This window comes from Heliconius melpomene, chromosome 1 (assembly GCF_056956725.1).
Source record: "Heliconius melpomene rosina isolate 202511_hmr_F chromosome 1, ASM5695672v1, whole genome shotgun sequence".
Taxonomy (NCBI): Eukaryota; Metazoa; Arthropoda; class Insecta; order Lepidoptera; family Nymphalidae; genus Heliconius; species Heliconius melpomene.
The window spans coordinates 10,115,128-10,133,316 of record NC_140389.1 but is presented as its reverse complement, the minus strand read 5'-3'; the positions used below and the strand labels follow the sequence as shown (position 1 = coordinate 10,133,316).

Sequence of the window (18,189 nt, the reverse complement as noted above, 5' to 3'; positions counted from 1 at the left end):
ACGCAAATATTTATTCTAAGACAAGTTTTTATACATGCATCTTTAATAAATTAATATGGTCTTTGTTATAAAAATAAATCAAGAAATAAATAACAGAATTCAGGGGAAAAATTGGGAACAGAGTGTCTTGACACTAAGATCCCTCTGCCTACCCTGCTGTGTGCGAACACAAAAAAGTAATAAATAATGAATTACCATTATTAATGTTATAGTTTTAGTTTAACATATTATGTACATTTAATATTATTTATTTTAACATTATCATCAACTTATTTTCAAATAAGTACATTTTTAGTTATTATCTATACTACTTTAAAAAATAAACTGAACGCAATGATAATAATAATCTAACGTTGGTAGTATTGAACTTCCTGTGGTGTCTTTGAGTACGCTGCCATTTTGAAACGGCAGTGCTTTTTGTTCGTGTGGAGCGTTTGCTCGTTGCGGGGTCTAGACTGTGGTTTAGGAAAGTTTAGTTTTATTTTATAAATAAAGAACTCAATCAAAATGAGCTGGCAAGATTATGTCGATAAACAGTTAATTGCATCCAGATGTGTTACAAAGGCTGCTATTGCCGGTCACGATGGTAATGTCTGGGCCAAATCAGAAGGATTCGATGTAAGTTTTTACTACGTAATTGTAGTGTAAACTAATAGTAAATAGGTTATTATATAAATGTATTAAAATGCAGTTGTCTTTCCTGTAAAGGTTGTTGTATTTTATATTATAATAATGGATGACGAATCCGGCTAGTTGACAAGATGGCGACATGTGCTAGCAGTCAATTCATATAAGAATTGTGGAAAAATATGTATTATTTCTTTTATATGTCTCTGGTACATTTATTACTGCGTAGTTTAGTAAAAATATTTTTACAGTTTTCATTAAAATGGTTTTTTAAGTACTTCATTAATTGCAAAAATCGATGCCGGCCGGTAGCTTTGTATCGGGTTATGGTCACACGTCGGCGACGCCTAATATAGTTATCATACCTACCCTCCAAAACGTACAAATTTTCAATTTGCTATTAAAATACTACCATTTTTCGTAATGCTTACACCATATTAAATTAAAGCGTTAATTAAAAAATATTTTGATTCAAATCTACAGAATTAATTGTATGAGTCATCTTTTACGTGTTATTAATAAACTTCTCACAGCGAGTTATCACTAATTTGAATTAAATGTTATAGTTATATTACAATAATTAATATAACCTAATAAAATTTCTTTTTAAGGTAAAATTATAAAGGAAATGTATTAGCTACATAACATCTTAGTTTTTTTAATCTTTCAATATTAATTTCAATAAAAATATCCTTAAATAATATATAAATAGGATATTGATAAAATTATCACCTAAATAAACATAGGTTCATTTATTTATAAAATGTAATGCAAGTAGTAAGTATAATCCACAAAATATATTTATTATGCTTTTGATAATTTTTCTGATATTTTTTGGTAAAATGAACACAATATATCAAAAATACTATCATATCCTTATCTGTGACTAAGTCTGATAAGATATTTTTTCTTTATCCATCAATCATCAATATGAACTGGAAAGTAACTTTCCGAATGTCGTAAATACAATAGTTATTAATTTAAATCCCCTCTCGGGAGAATAAAAAAATATTTAATTATTTCTATTTTCATGCTTTATTAAGAAAAAGAGTGGTGCTTTAGTCTGTAAGATAAGATGTGGCTTGAATTTTGGCGAAAAGCAGACAGCAGTGTCTTCTTTATGTTGTCCCTGTTTACATGGTGAAGTTAAAAAAAATATGAAGTATTCAACACTTAGGCTTGTAATTTTACATTATTAATTATAATTAAATAAATTAATTTCATATTGAACTTCTGTAGATAATTATATTTATTATAAACAAATGACATTGTAGGGGAAGGAAGTGGTTATCTGCTTTGGTTAGTAATAGTATAGCTTCATATAAATAATTCATATTAACAGGAAACTTCGTCAGTTATTTTATATGTCTTTGCCCAGGCATATCTCACACAAGGGAATGTATTTCTTTCTTATGAATTCCTTACCCATGGTCCCATAAGACAACTTAATGTTATGATCACCATAAAGCTTGAAAGGCATCTTATTAATATACAGGTGTTATGTACCAATTGCAATGAGCATGATATTTTAAACCATTTGCTGAAATCCCATGTGACAAGCTTTTCTCAAACTCTTTGCTTGCCTTGTTTTCTGATACTGACTGATCTGATTCATAACAATTATTTCCAACTTCAAAGTTTCTGAAACTCAGATATTTCAAATGATAATTCAAGTGTTAATTTTGGTTATTTATTATAAATATTCTAAAACCACTTGATTATTGGAAAATTGCAGCAATTTTTCATATGCAATTTATAATAGTAAATCTTTTATATACTGTTCAAGTGTTAATGATGAATGTAATTCATGAAATATTATTGTTGAATATAGAAAAAAATAATTACATAATTTTAGGATAATATAGAAAAATCCATTATACATCTTAAGCTCTTACATTTGTGATAAGATTGAATTAAATAAGTTCATATGGCAAACATGTAGGTTTTGTATGTATAGTTAGTACAACATAGTTGTGTCATAATAGATTTTTATTATTTAGAATGCTGACTTTGTTAACAGATATCAAAAGAAGAAGTAGGTAAGATAGTGGCTGGTTTCGAAAATGAATCACTCCTCACCAGCGGCGGCGTGACGATAGCGGGCACGCGGTACATCTACCTTAGTGGAACAGACCTCATCATACGCGCAAAGCTCGGCAAGGTCGGCGTGCACTGCATGAAGACAAAGCAAGGTAACGCACCCGTACACCACACGCGCTCACTTGTCACTCTTCTTAGACAGTTCACTTGTAGTGATGAATATCAAAATATGTCACCAGACAGTTATTTGTATTTTTTGTCTTTGTATAATATAGCTTTAATTAATATAGCTCTCGGCTCGTATATCCGATCCTGCCCTTGCGCATGTGCCAAGCAGCCTGGCCGAGACCTATATTCCAATCGCGCGTCATAGAAACTACTTTGCGAGATATGAGTTTCAGCAGTTTATGGTTGATGCACTTTCATAATTATAATTTCTTTCTAATGCTGCCTCTGTACCGTCTAAACTGAGAAATCGCAACAGTGCGCATGGACCGTTAACTTCTCTCTAATATCGTTAATTGACCTACATTTAATTTAAATACGTTATTAAATTCGGGTTCTAAAACTAAATTATTTAAATAAACATATACCAAATATATCTTGAGTTGTCTGTCAGTTTGATAACGAAAAATTTTCGATATATTTAACGGAACTGCCATTGATGTGCGTTAAGTATTGAAAATCAGTAAAATGTTTATTTTTGTTGCAGCTGTTGTAATTTCTCTCTACGAAGAACCGATCCAACCCCAACAAGCTGCATCTGTAGTGGAGAAGTTAGGAGATTATTTAATTACCTGTGGTTATTAAAGGTGAGTTATCTGATCTCAAAACTAAATTTGTACTAGTTTTTTCTTCTCAGCATGTTCTGGATGTAATCTGGGTACTGGATCCAATGTGATAAAGATATAGCATTGTCTTTTTTTTCTTTGCAGATCGAAGCGCGCCGTGATCTAAGAATACTATAAGATAATATTTTTTCCACAGGGAAATAAGTAACTGCATTTTGTATATTCTATAAAAGTGATAAGGACCGTCATTTGTTTTGATATTTGATAAATTATGGCGCCATCAGTGTCTGATGCGCTTGGCGACCACGTGCAGGTGTAATTACTTTGCGGATTTTGGACTCTTTTTGTACGCTCACCTTTTCCACAGAGTGATTGTTTCTGTACTGTGGTTTTTATTTGTATTTTAATAAAAATTGCTTTTATCGACCTATACAGTGAAGCTGAACGGAGCTTTGCGAAGGTCTCGAGGCATGATGTATAGAGATTTTTTTTAGATTTCTTTTCAAGCTGTCTGACAAGTTCACGAGTGTTACGTTTCGCGTAGCGCTCCGCGCCACATAACGTGGAACCAATAATAGCTAAATCAATGAAATCGCACACAGACAAGCTTGATAAGAGATAAAATTAAATAACCACGTAATGAAATTACTGTAACAATATACAACATTTATATAGGTAATTACAAATAGGCATTTGTGTAAGGGCTTGTTACAAACTGAAAGACACTGTAACCCAATTAAGTAAACATGTAACGGTTTTAAATGAAAATCTCTAGTCCCACTGGAACCATCGTGTGAGAATCTATAACTACAGTGTGCGGGGAACCCCCGCGATCGCCATTATTTCGCTATGCTTCCCTTTTTTTTATTATGCCGCGTTTATAATCTTGTGTAGTGAATAAACATTTTGCATTCTGTTCTACTCTTTATCTCTTAGCTGCAGAAACTAGAAGCGCTCAATTATAATCCTGTATCCTCAAACAAGGCTTGCAGTAATCGAAGGGTGCATATTGTTTATATTTGATATTACTACTATAGCTTTGTACATTGTTTCTGATAAGCGATGGGAACTGTGTCTATCTAATAATAAATGATTTGTATTATAATTCATTGGTTTTCTTTATCTCCATTCTGTTATTTCCTTCTTTGTTTGTTATAATTAAACCTTCTTAAAATCTAATTAATTTAGAGCCTTTTAAATTACCATAACTTAGATATTTGATATAGTTAAGACATTTTTTTTGTCTTAAATTAGAATACATTTTTAAAAAACTGGGATAAATAAGGCATAGTAAAAAACATTTTGCTAATGAACATAATTTATTTCCTTTGACAAAATCTACAATAATAAGAATTAAGTACACTCGAATACAAGGATTGGTATAAAATGTTAAAAGTGGTAGTCTAAGTGATTTTGGTTCTTTAATATATACCACACAAGATCATTTTACATGTCTAACGCTAAAGAAAATAGTAATTGAAACTTACATAATTAATTGTGTTTAACTATTATTAATTTCAATCAATACTGTTTCGAAGAAACGATATCCTTAGACACTAACTAAATTGGTTAACAATAATTTAAAAGAAAAGATTGAAAACTCTGATGTACATAACATACTACGTGGTATCTACATTTCTACATGTCTATATCCAAAGAAAATTAATCGTGTATTCTAAAATAGATATTTCATTGCTTAAATAAATAATGCGTTGTTATTAAAGTAAGCCATCGGTTAAACACTTACACATCTCAAATAAATTTAGCTGGATATAGCTAACAAATTAGGATACAAGTTTTAATTTTCAAAGCCACATTCACGCACGTTAAAACAACGATTATTTCTAATACGCCAATTTTATAATATTCAAGTCATTGATTTGTTCACTCATCGGAGGTAACACATGTTTAGTCACAATTTGTAACTTCAGGGAAGAGATTTTAGTGTTGTGTCGTATGGCCTGTCTTGAGGTCACGGATGCTCCAGAGAGTAGTGGCGAGATTTCTTCCAAAGACTTCTAAAGAAACCTTTTCTTTGTTTCTGGCCTGGATGCTCCTCGCCTGTTGACAAACATAATATATGAGGTCTGGTAATATGTAGGTTGTAAAATATTATCAAATCACGATGATACTGCAAACATTGCTAACTGGGGATTTAAGGTTACCTTAAAAATAGAGTTTAAGATCAAGATTCATTTGGTCTTCTATACGTAAAATGCCGAGTATGTTAGTTTTGTCGTTATTTATTATTAATGTGTTTTACTGGACATCTTTATATGTGCTTATAATTTATATTACAACAATTTCCTGTTAAAGACGATTTTTCATCTACACTTTATACATAATTAGACGTTATGCGAAAATGATGGCTCGACTCGATTCGGCTCGAATAAAGTGGTCTTGGTATATTTTTAAATATCTTGGTAAATCAAATTGTTTTTGGTAGGTCGTATAAGAAAATTAAGCTTCTCTTTGCTTCGTTGTTGATGGAATATATATCTACATATAACTTTTTTCAGTTTCAGTAAATAAGAAGACCACAAAAAATATTTTTTTTTACTCAAAATTGCAAATGGAAACAAATTAATTTCGTGGAGTCGGTGGACTCAGTACTAACTGACTGATTGGAATAATACGATGCAAATATATAATTACTTGACTTAAAAAATGTATTTTGTAAGGCTGCAGTAGTGTTAGGGTCGTGAACACTTATTTGAGGGCGAGGGAGTGCGAATGTCAAGTGTACGAGAACGTCGGCCGCCGCCGGGTCGATACTGCGGCAGCGGCATGGAACAATTTGAATCAAAAATTGTACTTACTGGATTTACTGACAATATTCAACAACTTAAGTTTGTTTAAATTTGACGAATTAATATGTTTACGATGTTATATAGAAAGTACTTGCGTTACGTTAACAATTTTCTTAATGCCGAGCCATGAAATTTTTAGATTGATTGAATATTACAACAAAATCTAAAGAATGGCTAAAATGTTGTTAATGGATCTTTTGTCTTATTTTTCATTTTAAACTTTCTCCTTGGCAAAAATAGTTCATTAGTCATCATAAAATATAAGTTCGAAATACGTGATGTCACGTAAATGTTTTCTTATTAAACGCTACGAGATAGATAAGTGTCGCGATCAATCATTGCGAGTGAGGCGACGGTCGGTCATTGATATCTGAGGTCGCGTTTGTTTATAATCGTTAAATGTCTCCACAATATAAATAATGAAGTGACAGACGTTGCGGTTCACATTATCTTTAATTTTGATTGTCAACATAAACATTTGTAGTTCAATTATTTATTTATGTATTTATTTTTTTCTACCATTTTCTGTAGTTAACGATTATTAGTGTTGAATTTCGTCGATGAAGTAAGAAGCACACCGTTAGTAGGGCGTCCGAGAATAGACCGGTTAGAAGATATTTTCCAGCGCGCGTCCCAAATGCCTCGACTGTGTCCAAAAATAGCCCTCACGACGCCGTCCCCGACATCTGACTCCGCGAAGATGAATAACGTTTTACCACAAATTAATCACCGAATATACTTATATTAAAAGCAATCTAAATAAAAACTTATATTATATAGGTATAAGTAATAATGAGAATAGTCAGGTTTCAAAAGAAATGCTAAAGCAAGGCACACGTCATCTAATAAATAGTTAATTAAGCAAATAAGGTGTAAGTCGTAGATATTATTTTATCGTCAAAAATGTATATAGTTCATAGTCCACGGATTGTGGAATAGTGTCTATTAATAGCTAGCATGCGCAGTGGAGGCCCGTCTGATTCAAGTTCATTGGCTAGACTCCCCGCAAGGATTGTTTCGACTGCCGATACTACACACGTCAGGCACATTATGAAATACACTTATCATCAACCATTAAAAGATAAAAATAATAATAGTTGACACGATATTATTTGACGTGACAAAATGCACCATTACAACGATAGCATGATTTTAGATAGGATTAAACCTCTCTATTTGCAAAGTATTCGCTGTTGTACTTAATTAGATTTTTATCTTTTGTTAGAATTAGGAGCGGGGCTTAGATTTGGAAATCGGAACTGTCTCAATGATAGTGGATTTGAACACATTTAGCGTTGAAATACACGTGTTTTCTTTGTGTCGTTTGACAAAATAGATCGCACCGCCGCGATAACTGAAAGAAAAAATAGAGGGAACGATATTATGGTTTTAACTGATATTTTGAACATATTGGACGATCAATAGCGTGTGATACTTTGGTGTGTATTCTACTTGCGGTACTGTTATCGAAAGCACAGAATATATAAATGAAGTACGCTTCTGAAATAATAACATAAATTTTATTAACCACGTAGCAATAAACAAGTTTTCATTTTAGGGTGACAAAATGTTTCGTGTCGTTCATTGACTCTGTCCATGGATGAACGACACATGTAGCTATAGGTATATATTTCTTAAATGCATGCATTTTTTATATATCTCATTTATAAATAATTTCAAGATAAAATGATTTCTTTAATTGTCGTTATGAATCAGAATTTTCCTCTAGTTTCTTTGTATAATGAATCACCTAATGATGACTAACGATTCACCGAAGCTGGAAATGGAAGTTGGACGACAATGGGAGTGTCGCTTATAGAATATCTAATCGGGTCAGGGAGATCGCTTCGAGATGCGAAGGGCTTTGCGAGGGTTCGTGCCGGGGTTGGGGCTGGCCGGAGGGGTACGGCGGTGAGGGGAGGCGGGGCAAGGGGCCGGGGGGTGCGCCCTGCGAGGGGTTCGTCGACTCTCCGGTGAAGGGCAGCGTGGTCGGTGCGTTCGCTTTCGTCGGCGCGCGGCGGGCGCGACGTATTGATCGCACAGCCTCCGCTCTCCCGCACTGTCTGTCCGCTGTGCTGCTCGGCTCAGTGTGTTCTGTATCTCATTAAATATTTCGCAGTATGACAATCCGTTTTATCAAAGCAACCAGGGCGTTGTCCTCAATATTATTTTTTCAGTGTAACCTAGAGATTGTATGCTCACATTGCATGACAGACGGCAACGGTTAATTATAATGATTGCTTAGCTTAATTAATACATTCTGAATTAATTTCGTATTTCTAACTCTTTGGGGATGCATTTATTATAGTTAATTTATATGTTGCATATTAAAAAATACTGCACCTTTACCTATTGATCTATCATTAACTAATGTCAATATAAAAACATACCCCCGTCTCAGGAATTAAATATCTACTTTAAAGTTGTTGTTTCTTTGTTTTTACTTTATGAACTTAGTCATATTAACGTTCTACGCTTTAAGTAACATTGCAAATGTCGATAAATAAAATAATGTTTCTAAAGTGAAAAGACAAACAATATTTAAAAGGCCACTCAGTCCACTAAGTGTGTTAAAACTTGTTATTAAGTAAACCACTAGTTCCTGGCGACCACAAGGTCTGGTCTAGATAAACTTGATGTAACATAAGTTAACCGACTGGCCACATGGCTGCGGCGTAAGTACGTAGTACGTACCTACACCTTCGTGCCCAATGCCCATTAGATAAGTAGGTACAACTTAAAAATGTTAACGCAGTGTTATTCAATATTCATTTTTTAAGACCTAAAATATTAAAAAAATTGTAATCGGACCTTTATCATCTATACCTTAGCGTTAAAATACTCTAAAAACGTGAAAAAAAGAACAATTTATTCATATCCGTGCAAACTGTTTTACAGCAGGTAGAAATATAGTTTTTTTTAAATTTTTGTTCAAATAAAAGTCTTTATAACTTACATATCATAGCTGTGCTTGACAAATTTAAAGGACAGATTGTTAAAGGACACACTTTGTAGGATTTTAGTACAAAAAGTATAATGATTTTATACTTTGTGTCTCGAGTAGAGTATAATACTTCTCGAGAAATGTTCTCTCTAGTCTTTATGTAGCTCTTTCAGTAGAGCGGGCCCTTTGTATATTTATAGTTATCATTTTGTATCTACCTATATATGAGACAATTTACTGTCAAAGTTCATACGTATAAAGTATGGTACTTATTAAGAAAATAAAAATAGCAAGAAAGGTAAAGACTGCTTTCAAACTGCACGGGAAATCAATAGAGATCGTCGTGGTTCAAAGCCTGTGAGGACTCCATCATAAAATTGAGTTTTCTGTTATCTTAATTTTATAACAGAGCTTGCCATTGATCGGCTTAACTTAATTTTACCAAAAGACAAAATATATTATTATTTATCGTACCAAATATTTATATTTGTTCATCTTCGCGTATTTCGCCCATTTTGCTCAAAGATATAATAAGCCGCGTCCCTGTTAATCTAACTAGACTGTATTACTAGATGTACTTAAATAATATTTCATCGAATTTGAACCTGCAGTTATATGTACAGCGAATCGCACGACAACTGCGCAGCGATGGCTAAATTTTTTGAGTAGATCTAGTAACTATTAACTTAAACCCATAATTTAATACTAGTTTATTTTGATCAACCCAAGTTAATTTATCAATTGTCATGTAAATCATCCTCGTAGAACGTAAATAATAAATAATATGCGCTTGACACGGTCATTGCTTTGCGTGACCTCTTATCGACCGGTTCGAGTTTGTGTCGTTAATATGTTTTACTGTTATATTTGTATCCACTACTGAGAGAGATTAGTCTCTATAAATAATAAATATTAAATATTGTGGGACGATAAGCGCGTCGCTTATGTGGTCTGGATGAATTTAATAATATTTTTAAAGTACGACTTTAAAAACAAAAAATCTTATTAAATAGTAGTACCTAGTAGTAGTTTTCCAAATTTTATAAGAACTCAAATAGTAGTCGAGGAAATATATTATTATATTTTCTGGCTTTGGTAAAGAGCTAAAGTGCGTAATTCAACACGCAATGCCTCCAGAAACCGGCGGAAAGTAGGGAACGAAAGTGTCTTAATAGGAACGAAGTGTCATACTCTTAACATTATACAGCCAGGTGGCCTCCTCTGCGTACCTTGCTATGGGTAGGATATAACAAAAATAAGTAGTTCAACACGAATTCTGAAATAATTATTTAGAAAAATTACAAATATGAATAAGAAAAGGCTAACTTAAATTTATGTTAATAAAAGGAAGAACATGAAATATTAATATAATTCTAAAAGCGATGCAGTTTCTAGGAATAAGTACTGCAATATGATAATACTTATATTATTATCATTTTGAAAGTTTTTGGGCAAAAAAAGCGTTTTAATTGCCCTCGTTGTTTGCAACCGTTCAATCTTGTTACTCTAGCATTAGACTATTTATTACGCTATGTAATTATAAAAAAATAATTCTCTCTAGTTTTAATAGGAATTCAAAATAAAGAAGCTATTTATTTTACTTTATTAAATACATTTAATTTCAATAATTTATGCAATTAGTGTTTAACGCATTTAAAGTTTTATTTCACATTTAGGAAAGAAAACACTTTTTTTAGAAAATATGTAACAATTTGAACGAAGTGGGATTTGGACGGTTTCCAAGACGCGCGGCTTCAAATTCAGGTACTTTTAAATTTTATATATTTTCTAAAAAGTAAGTGTTGTATCTTTATTCCATACTAGCTATCTACTCTTGGCGTCGTACTATATGTACGATTATTTATTTACTAATCTGAATTGCATTATTATTTTAAAAACAATATCTATACATTGAGAACTAGTTTCAGTTATTTATAAAACAGTTATTTATGTAATTTTGTAAAAGAATTCTTCAGATTGATATAACTCTTTTATTTATGAGTTGATTAAAATAAAAGTAACACTAAATGGCTAAAGTAAGTTTATTAAACTACTATAGAGAAAACATTTATGTTGAGTTCGATACACTCCGTATATAGTGGCAAAACTCAGCGCTACACCTTAGCTAACAGATTGGGAAAATAATTCATTCCCACGAATGGGTATGCGATCCACAACCATCGCGTTTTAAACTATATTGAACTTTCCACGCTGTCCTTGATAGCGACAAGAAATTCGATAGCAACTGGTTTCAGCAGATATTTACGTGAATAATGAGAACAAGATAAAACATATTATACTTTACCTCCTTGTTAGTGTTTATTTAATAATTGTTAAGAAAATAATACACAATTTATTGTTTTCTATATTAAGACGTTAATCAAGGGACGTGATTTTCTGATTAACTTTTCTTGGTACAACAGTAACGAAGGTGGAATGTTGACAAAAAGTTATTAGTGCGATAGGCCAATGACTCACATTCTTCTAATGAGGACGCTAAGCGGAACCGACCTTCTCCCACTAAGGAAGAGACCTTCCAAAGCTTGTATCTACGCTGTCGACGACACGAATAATGCATATGGTGCTGATAACATGGGGAATGATTCATCGAGGTCGTGTTCAAAGATATGCACACTTTTTATTGACACTAAAATTGCATTTCACGTATATATTGAAGGTCATTATTAAACTTAATTTGCCACGCCGAATGATCGCAAGATTCACCGGAACATTCGCTATTGCAAAATGAATTATTAATTGTAGACAAACGGTACAGTTCAATGACCTCTTTACAAGGCAGATATATTGTATGTAGTTGGTATTGCCACAAGCGGTCAGACATTACCCTTGCCAATATTTAACGAGCAAATTGTATGTATATATATATATATATATATATATATATATATATGTACCATCAATTAATATTATTTACTGCCGCCCTCAGATACGTCAATTATCTTTTACCTGTCGTAAAATATATAATGTCAGTTAAATTCTGATTTATGTGCCGATGTACCTCTCTAGACTGTACGGTTTTTACATACTATTTTTTTTAGCTTTACGCTGTATCCCAATATGGAGCAGGGTAGGCAGGGTCCCTAAATATATTCGAGCATACGCCTAGCACTTACTTAGTTATCACATGGTATTTAATTGTTTTGATTAATGAATGTTCCTATTCAAAGAGGATAAAATATACAGTATAGTTAAGTAATAAATTAAATCGAGTCTATATATTTATAGACAAAATCCAAATGTTACAAATGGAGAAATGTATATATATTTTTAGTTATATACATATATCTATATAGGTTTGTGGTTCTTGTGTGGTTTTGAAATGTAAATATCACGTTATACCTCAAAATAGTTTGAGCTGTTTTAGTGTTAATGAGAGCTGACGTTTTTGTATATCCACATGTTTACCATCTTACTTCACACAGTATTTACTGGAAAACCGCCAAATAGTATAAAAAAGCTAAAATGTTTACCACTTGCTTTAATTTAAAAGTAAAAAAAATACTTATATCTCTACAATTATTACAAAATTATCGAGAGAGTAATATTGAGACAGTCTTAAACAATGTATTGAAATATATCATATGTGTGGCTTGTAAGTTTATTGCACTTAATTCGTTAAAGACATTAAAATAAAATAATTTAAAAACTGGTTTACTATCACACGCATTTTATAAATATGTATGTATATATTTCGTACTTATAAATATTTAATATTTGCTTTTAAAAGTTCCTTCGTTTACTCATTAATAATTATTTTTCGATATATTGGAAATGATAAAATAAGTTTAAAATAATTCGGTTGATATTTTTTTTCCTGTAATTGATTACGAATTTTATAATTATTAATATTAATAATTATCCTGTATAAAATATGAAATGGATGCATTTCTAAAATATTTTTTATTTAATTTAAGCATTGTGATTAAGCGTCTCGCGAAGATTGAAAGCACTAGGCTGTTGACCTTAATCCGGTTACTGCTAGTGTTAATTATACAGAATGTTAAAGTAAGCTTCGAGTATTGTAAAATAATGAGGCTGTCTTGATTGAAACATCCGAAAAGATCACCATTGTTTTAAGTTTATGATTTTGAGGACAGATGTCTTTAAAGGTTAAAATTAACAAGCACAATTAGTATAAAATTTTAAAGATTAACCGTTTATATAATTCCGGTTTTTAAACTTTATTACCCATTAATCACCTAAATTATTAGATTATTAAATTGTATCATAAACAATTTGTCAATATTTATTCTAGGAACGTATTCGTCACAGGTGTTATCTATCATATTATTAAATATTTTATGCTTAAAAGATAAACCGAAATTTTATTTCAGTACATTTATTTATTTCAATTCGTAATTATCCATTAGAAATTAGTAGAAGTACAAAATAGGTTTTCAAATGTTACACTAGAGGAGATATACTATTACTGACAAATTTAAAAATAGAAAGCGACAATGTTATCGGCCGAGCTGATAATGAAGTGGAGTCAGGACAACAATTAACGAATACCACGACACTGGCTCATACAGTGTTATGGAAGACTCTAACCAATTAACCCGTTGTCTGTTGTAAAAATGGCTTTTACGAGATATGACATCACCTAATACTCATTTTTTTATCAATCACCAACAATTCCAAAAAAACAGGTTCATTTTTAAATATATTCTACATACTTAATATTCAATGGTGTATTTACAATTAGTTGATTTCCTCTATTTATAAGGAAACGATATTTGTTATTACGGTAAATGTTTAATTTAAATTCTAAATAAATAATAATGAGCACATTTTAATTATACAAATAAATGAATCATACAATTAAATCCCTCTCGTAGATAATGGAATAGCAAGTTATATTTGTATGTTTAATTATAGGTTCAATATTTAAGTATAGAGCAATGATGTGAAACTAGTCAATGACCATTATTAGTATTTTAGAACACCCTTAAAATCTTAATTGGGTTATCAAAATGGCATCACTATTACGTTAATTCTTAATTTTATATCAGTAGAAATATTGTATACAGGAATGGATGTTTCTAGTGCTACGCCTAATCTTTTATTTGATTCAGAAATCAATATAGAACATCTAGTCTGGTATTCCTTGTTGGTGTTACAAGAAATGTGGTATAGATTCGTTTCCCTATATGGTAACTGTCATAGTTCTCATTTAGGTAAATTGGGTCTTTTTCAGTGTATCCGTGTGGATGTGGATCCAGTGGCATGGACATTAGTTTATCTAGAGATATTTTTGTATCTGTCTGGACTTTGGCTTCGAACAGATATGTAAGTAAAATTTCTGGGTCACCTTTTCTTTTTCTACTTCGACGGGGGAACTATAGATTGTTAGTAATTCATGATTATGGACAGGTCCCGTCACACCACTCGCAATTATATATATTAGGTAGAACAAAATATGTACTATGAACGAGTATTAGATACTAGTTTGTCTCTACTCTCTGCCTACCTTGCTATATGAGAGACTTGTGAAGCTAAAAAAATAATATTTTTCCTAACCATTATGATAACACGGTTACGGTAAGTACATTAATATCTTATTTCGTTAAACTACTATCTGATAAAGGCGATAAAAATGCAATAATCTTTATACATATACATAGTTGTTCACTTAGGGCGTGGTTACAAACGACTTGTTGATTTTATTTTTACACTAAAAAAACTTATTCATAAAATTGTAATAAGATATATTATTACAGTGGGATTTACCATATAATAACAAAAATACGATATCTAATACTTGGAAGGCCTTATTTGGTTGACATCTCTAGCCAGAAAGTATACATTTCTCTAAAAAAAAATAATTTTTAAATTAATGAACGAGTGAGATGTCTGTAAACGGTTTCAGCGAATTGAGTAAGTTCAAAATATGAATTTAACAAAAAAATGATAATATAATATCTATTGTTTCATTTAAATAATGGCTATCTAATTATGTTTGATATAATGTAGTCAACAAAAGTTTATTCCTCCTACTCGTTTCCGAAGACGGATGTCCCATTATCTAAACACTCGCCCCATTGATATGTCACGTCTAGAGAACGACATTGTGTTTGAAAGTTTTACATATTATTATTATTATCATATCAGCTGTTGTATTTGGTATTGTTTGGTTATTTCATGATTCCTTTCTAAAAGAATATTTTTATAATTTTTGTAATTTTACAATGGGGTTATGTCATTGTAAAAAATTCACAATGTAAACTTTTATACCTAATCTACTTATTAATATTTAATATAATCCATGGACAATTTATTTTTTTAATCTTACTAAGTGTTAATGTTCAATTTCCATAGAAAATATTAATTAAGCAAATTGTTTTGAGTGTATGTAAGTAATTGAAAGACTGTTAAAATAAATGTTATAATATAGAAGTTTCATTACAAATTAAAATCATAGTTGTTTTAACGTTTGATTATAATATTTTACTAGCTGAATTTCAACATTTGAACAAAAACCAACGATATTTGTTTTACTACGCTAACAAATGGATGTTTAAGGTTATTAAACAGTTGTCTTCAATTATATTCCATATTTTACATGAAAGGAAGAATTAATACTTGCGTGCTTATAGAGCAATCGACTTATTTGATTTGCATTTCTAGAGAGAAGAGAATGTTCTCTTCTCTTTCAATCCTTATTTCTATATGTTATTTATAATAGTTGAAATAACCAAACCCCAAAAATATATACCTAAATATCGCGTAAGGATTGGTATCAGATAATAATATAACCCATTTCTACGTTTTCAATCGAAATCATAAACACATATTGCTACACTTTCATTAGATTTCAATTACGATGACAATGGTATAAATAATTATAGTTATCTTTTTTTTATATTTTTCATATTTGATTATTATTTTAAATTCAGACACTCCCGATTATGGTAGATATATACCTAATGTTCTGAGACAAAATCGCTATTTTCAAATTATATACTATAAACTGTTCCTTGTGTGTTCATTGTTTATCTATATCACGGTATGAATATCATTAATATTATGATTCAATAATTCAAACATTCGATTTATTAAGTGGGTAGGATCCAACATCAACTTAACGTGGTAATGACAAGCGATATGGAACTTTTGTGTGTTAATATCGAGGGAGAATTCCAATTTCCGCAAAAATGCGAATAGAATGCGGTATACTCTGGAGTCGTCGCCCCTGCAGAGCGAGGGTGAGCGGGGACAGGGGAGAGGGTTGAGAGGGTGCACGGGGTGGGCCCGCGGCTGCGCACTGTCTCCCGCAACCCTCGGCACGGTGCGCGCCCTACCCACGCGCACACCCGCATACGACCCTCGTTTTTACCAATGAAAGGTGCTATTTTGAACGAATTATTTTTAAATTGTAACATGAATGAGCGGCGTTGAATGCTGCCTCTCAACATGCAATATCTCGAAAACTTGGACTAACTAGAACACTAGGTCCGCTCTACCTACTCTGTTGCATATATCCTGCTGCATATATGGAATGGGGAAGGGGATGCAGCGTAAAACTAAAACAGAAAATAAAAAAGGACCGATCATTATCCACTCATTCACTCGATTAAGTACAAAATAATACTGACCGTTCGCAGAACGAGCCGCAGGCGACGTTGCTTCCTTACTTCGAGAATTTTCCTTCTCCTTTCCATTGTTTCCTAAGAATAAAGAGAAATATTAAACAGCTGCAATACATTTGATTAGTGAAGTCTTGAAACGTGATAATTCTCACGTTTCATTAAGATAATATTCAACCTTCAATTTATTTATTACTAGCGCACTTTACTTCCTAATTTCAACTACAGTCCATCGACAGTAGGAAAAGTTTAGATTTATTAAAGAGATTAAGTTTTAGATAAAGATGTTTATAATTACTATCGTACCTAAATATTATTGAAAACAAAATAAGGAAAATAAATATCTATTATTTTTTTAGGAGATAAAGATAGCTTTTTAAGAATCAATAATAATTTCTACATATTTTTTACCTAAAGTAAAGTAAAGTAAGTATAAAATAAGTTTTAAACCATAATATTAACGCATGAAATGTTTACAGTTATGTATTTTCGATACATTTAATAATATCCTTTAATGTCGGAAAAGCGTGAATATGACAAAGGGCGTTGTTTGAAAATTAATGACGAGTGCTAGCAATATTATCAGTTTGATAAAATATACATTTAATTCGATAAGTGCATTTAACCTTAGTACGTAATGTATTATTCTAATACTTAATAAAAATTATATCAATAATTCAGGTACGTTTCTTTTGGTTCTGAAATTATATTTATTATTTTTCTCAATTAAACACATTAGAGTAACATAAGTACCTAAGTACAATGATTATTAGCATTTAACTAACAGACTTAAATAAAATTTAAATAGTTCACTGATAGACAATTGCAGCTACGATACTGTACTCTCATAGCCCATATTGTGCTGTGATGGCGACTGGTTACATATCATTGCAAAGCGGAAATATCAGGGTACAGAGGGAGGGAGTACGGAGGCACGTACCCCGGGAGGATCCTTTATGGCGCGGCCGCCCGTCTGACCGGTTCCAGCGATCGTTCAACCCACCGAGATCGCAAATTTAAAGATTGACTCTCTGACATTGGAAATTTTTAATAACAATAGTCAATATTCTCCAGTCACGTATTCTCAATTACGTACGTAGCTGATGTATTTTTTAGTCATCAAAATTTCTTATCAGTTCTAAGAGGGTTCTTAGTAAAATTTGGTAATGCAGCGTCAGGTGAACTTTAAAAACGTAATCTACCTATTTTCCAATAGATAAGACATATCATATCTTATTATTGATAAAATCCTTCTTTTGTGAAGAAAGGTTCGATTGCATTAAATTTTAACGATTGTTTGACGAAGCCGGACGAGCTGACCTTGGCAGTGGCGTTGACTTGTTCGGCCTCAAATCGCAACCAACCGTCGC

At 31.8% G+C, this 18,189-nt stretch overlaps 2 protein-coding genes across 4 annotated transcripts in view; one reads left to right on the top strand and one right to left on the bottom strand.

Moving 5' to 3' along the window:
• Positions 1-223: 223 nt before the first annotated feature.
• On the top strand, positions 224-4,563 carry chic (profilin chickadee). The gene is made up of 4 exons (XM_085207369.1): positions 224-618; positions 2,648-2,819; positions 3,380-3,479; positions 3,603-4,563. Exons 1-3 carry the CDS (start codon positions 508-510, stop codon positions 3,475-3,477), a joined length of 381 nt encoding a protein of 126 aa, XP_085063495.1. The 5' UTR covers positions 224-507; the 3' UTR covers positions 3,478-3,479; positions 3,603-4,563.
• A 195-nt stretch (positions 4,564-4,758) lies between these two features.
• Positions 4,759-18,189, bottom strand: part of LOC146541338 (uncharacterized) — a 98,327-nt gene continuing 84,896 nt past the window's right edge. For all 3 annotated transcript variants that reach the window (XM_085207347.1, XM_085207339.1, XM_085207357.1), the window contains exons 14-15: positions 16,829-16,900; positions 4,759-5,519 (exon numbers count right to left, since the gene is read on the bottom strand). In XM_085207347.1, coding sequence (XP_085063473.1) covers positions 5,431-5,519; positions 16,829-16,900 — 161 coding nt within the window. In that variant the 3' untranslated portion in view covers positions 4,759-5,430. The remainder of the gene's footprint in view (positions 5,520-16,828; positions 16,901-18,189) is intronic.

Excerpts from the sequence above, each read along its gene's own strand:
- chic (XM_085207369.1), top strand. The coding sequence starts at position 508 with ATGAGCTGGCAAGATTATGTCGATAAACAGTTAATTGCATCCAGATGT. Across the intron at positions 619-2,647 it reads CCAAATCAGAAGGATTCGAT|ATATCAAAAGAAGAAGTAGG; the intron begins GTAAGTTTTTAC and ends CTTTGTTAACAG. Across the intron at positions 2,820-3,379 it reads CTGCATGAAGACAAAGCAAG|CTGTTGTAATTTCTCTCTAC; the intron begins GTAACGCACCCG and ends TTTTTGTTGCAG.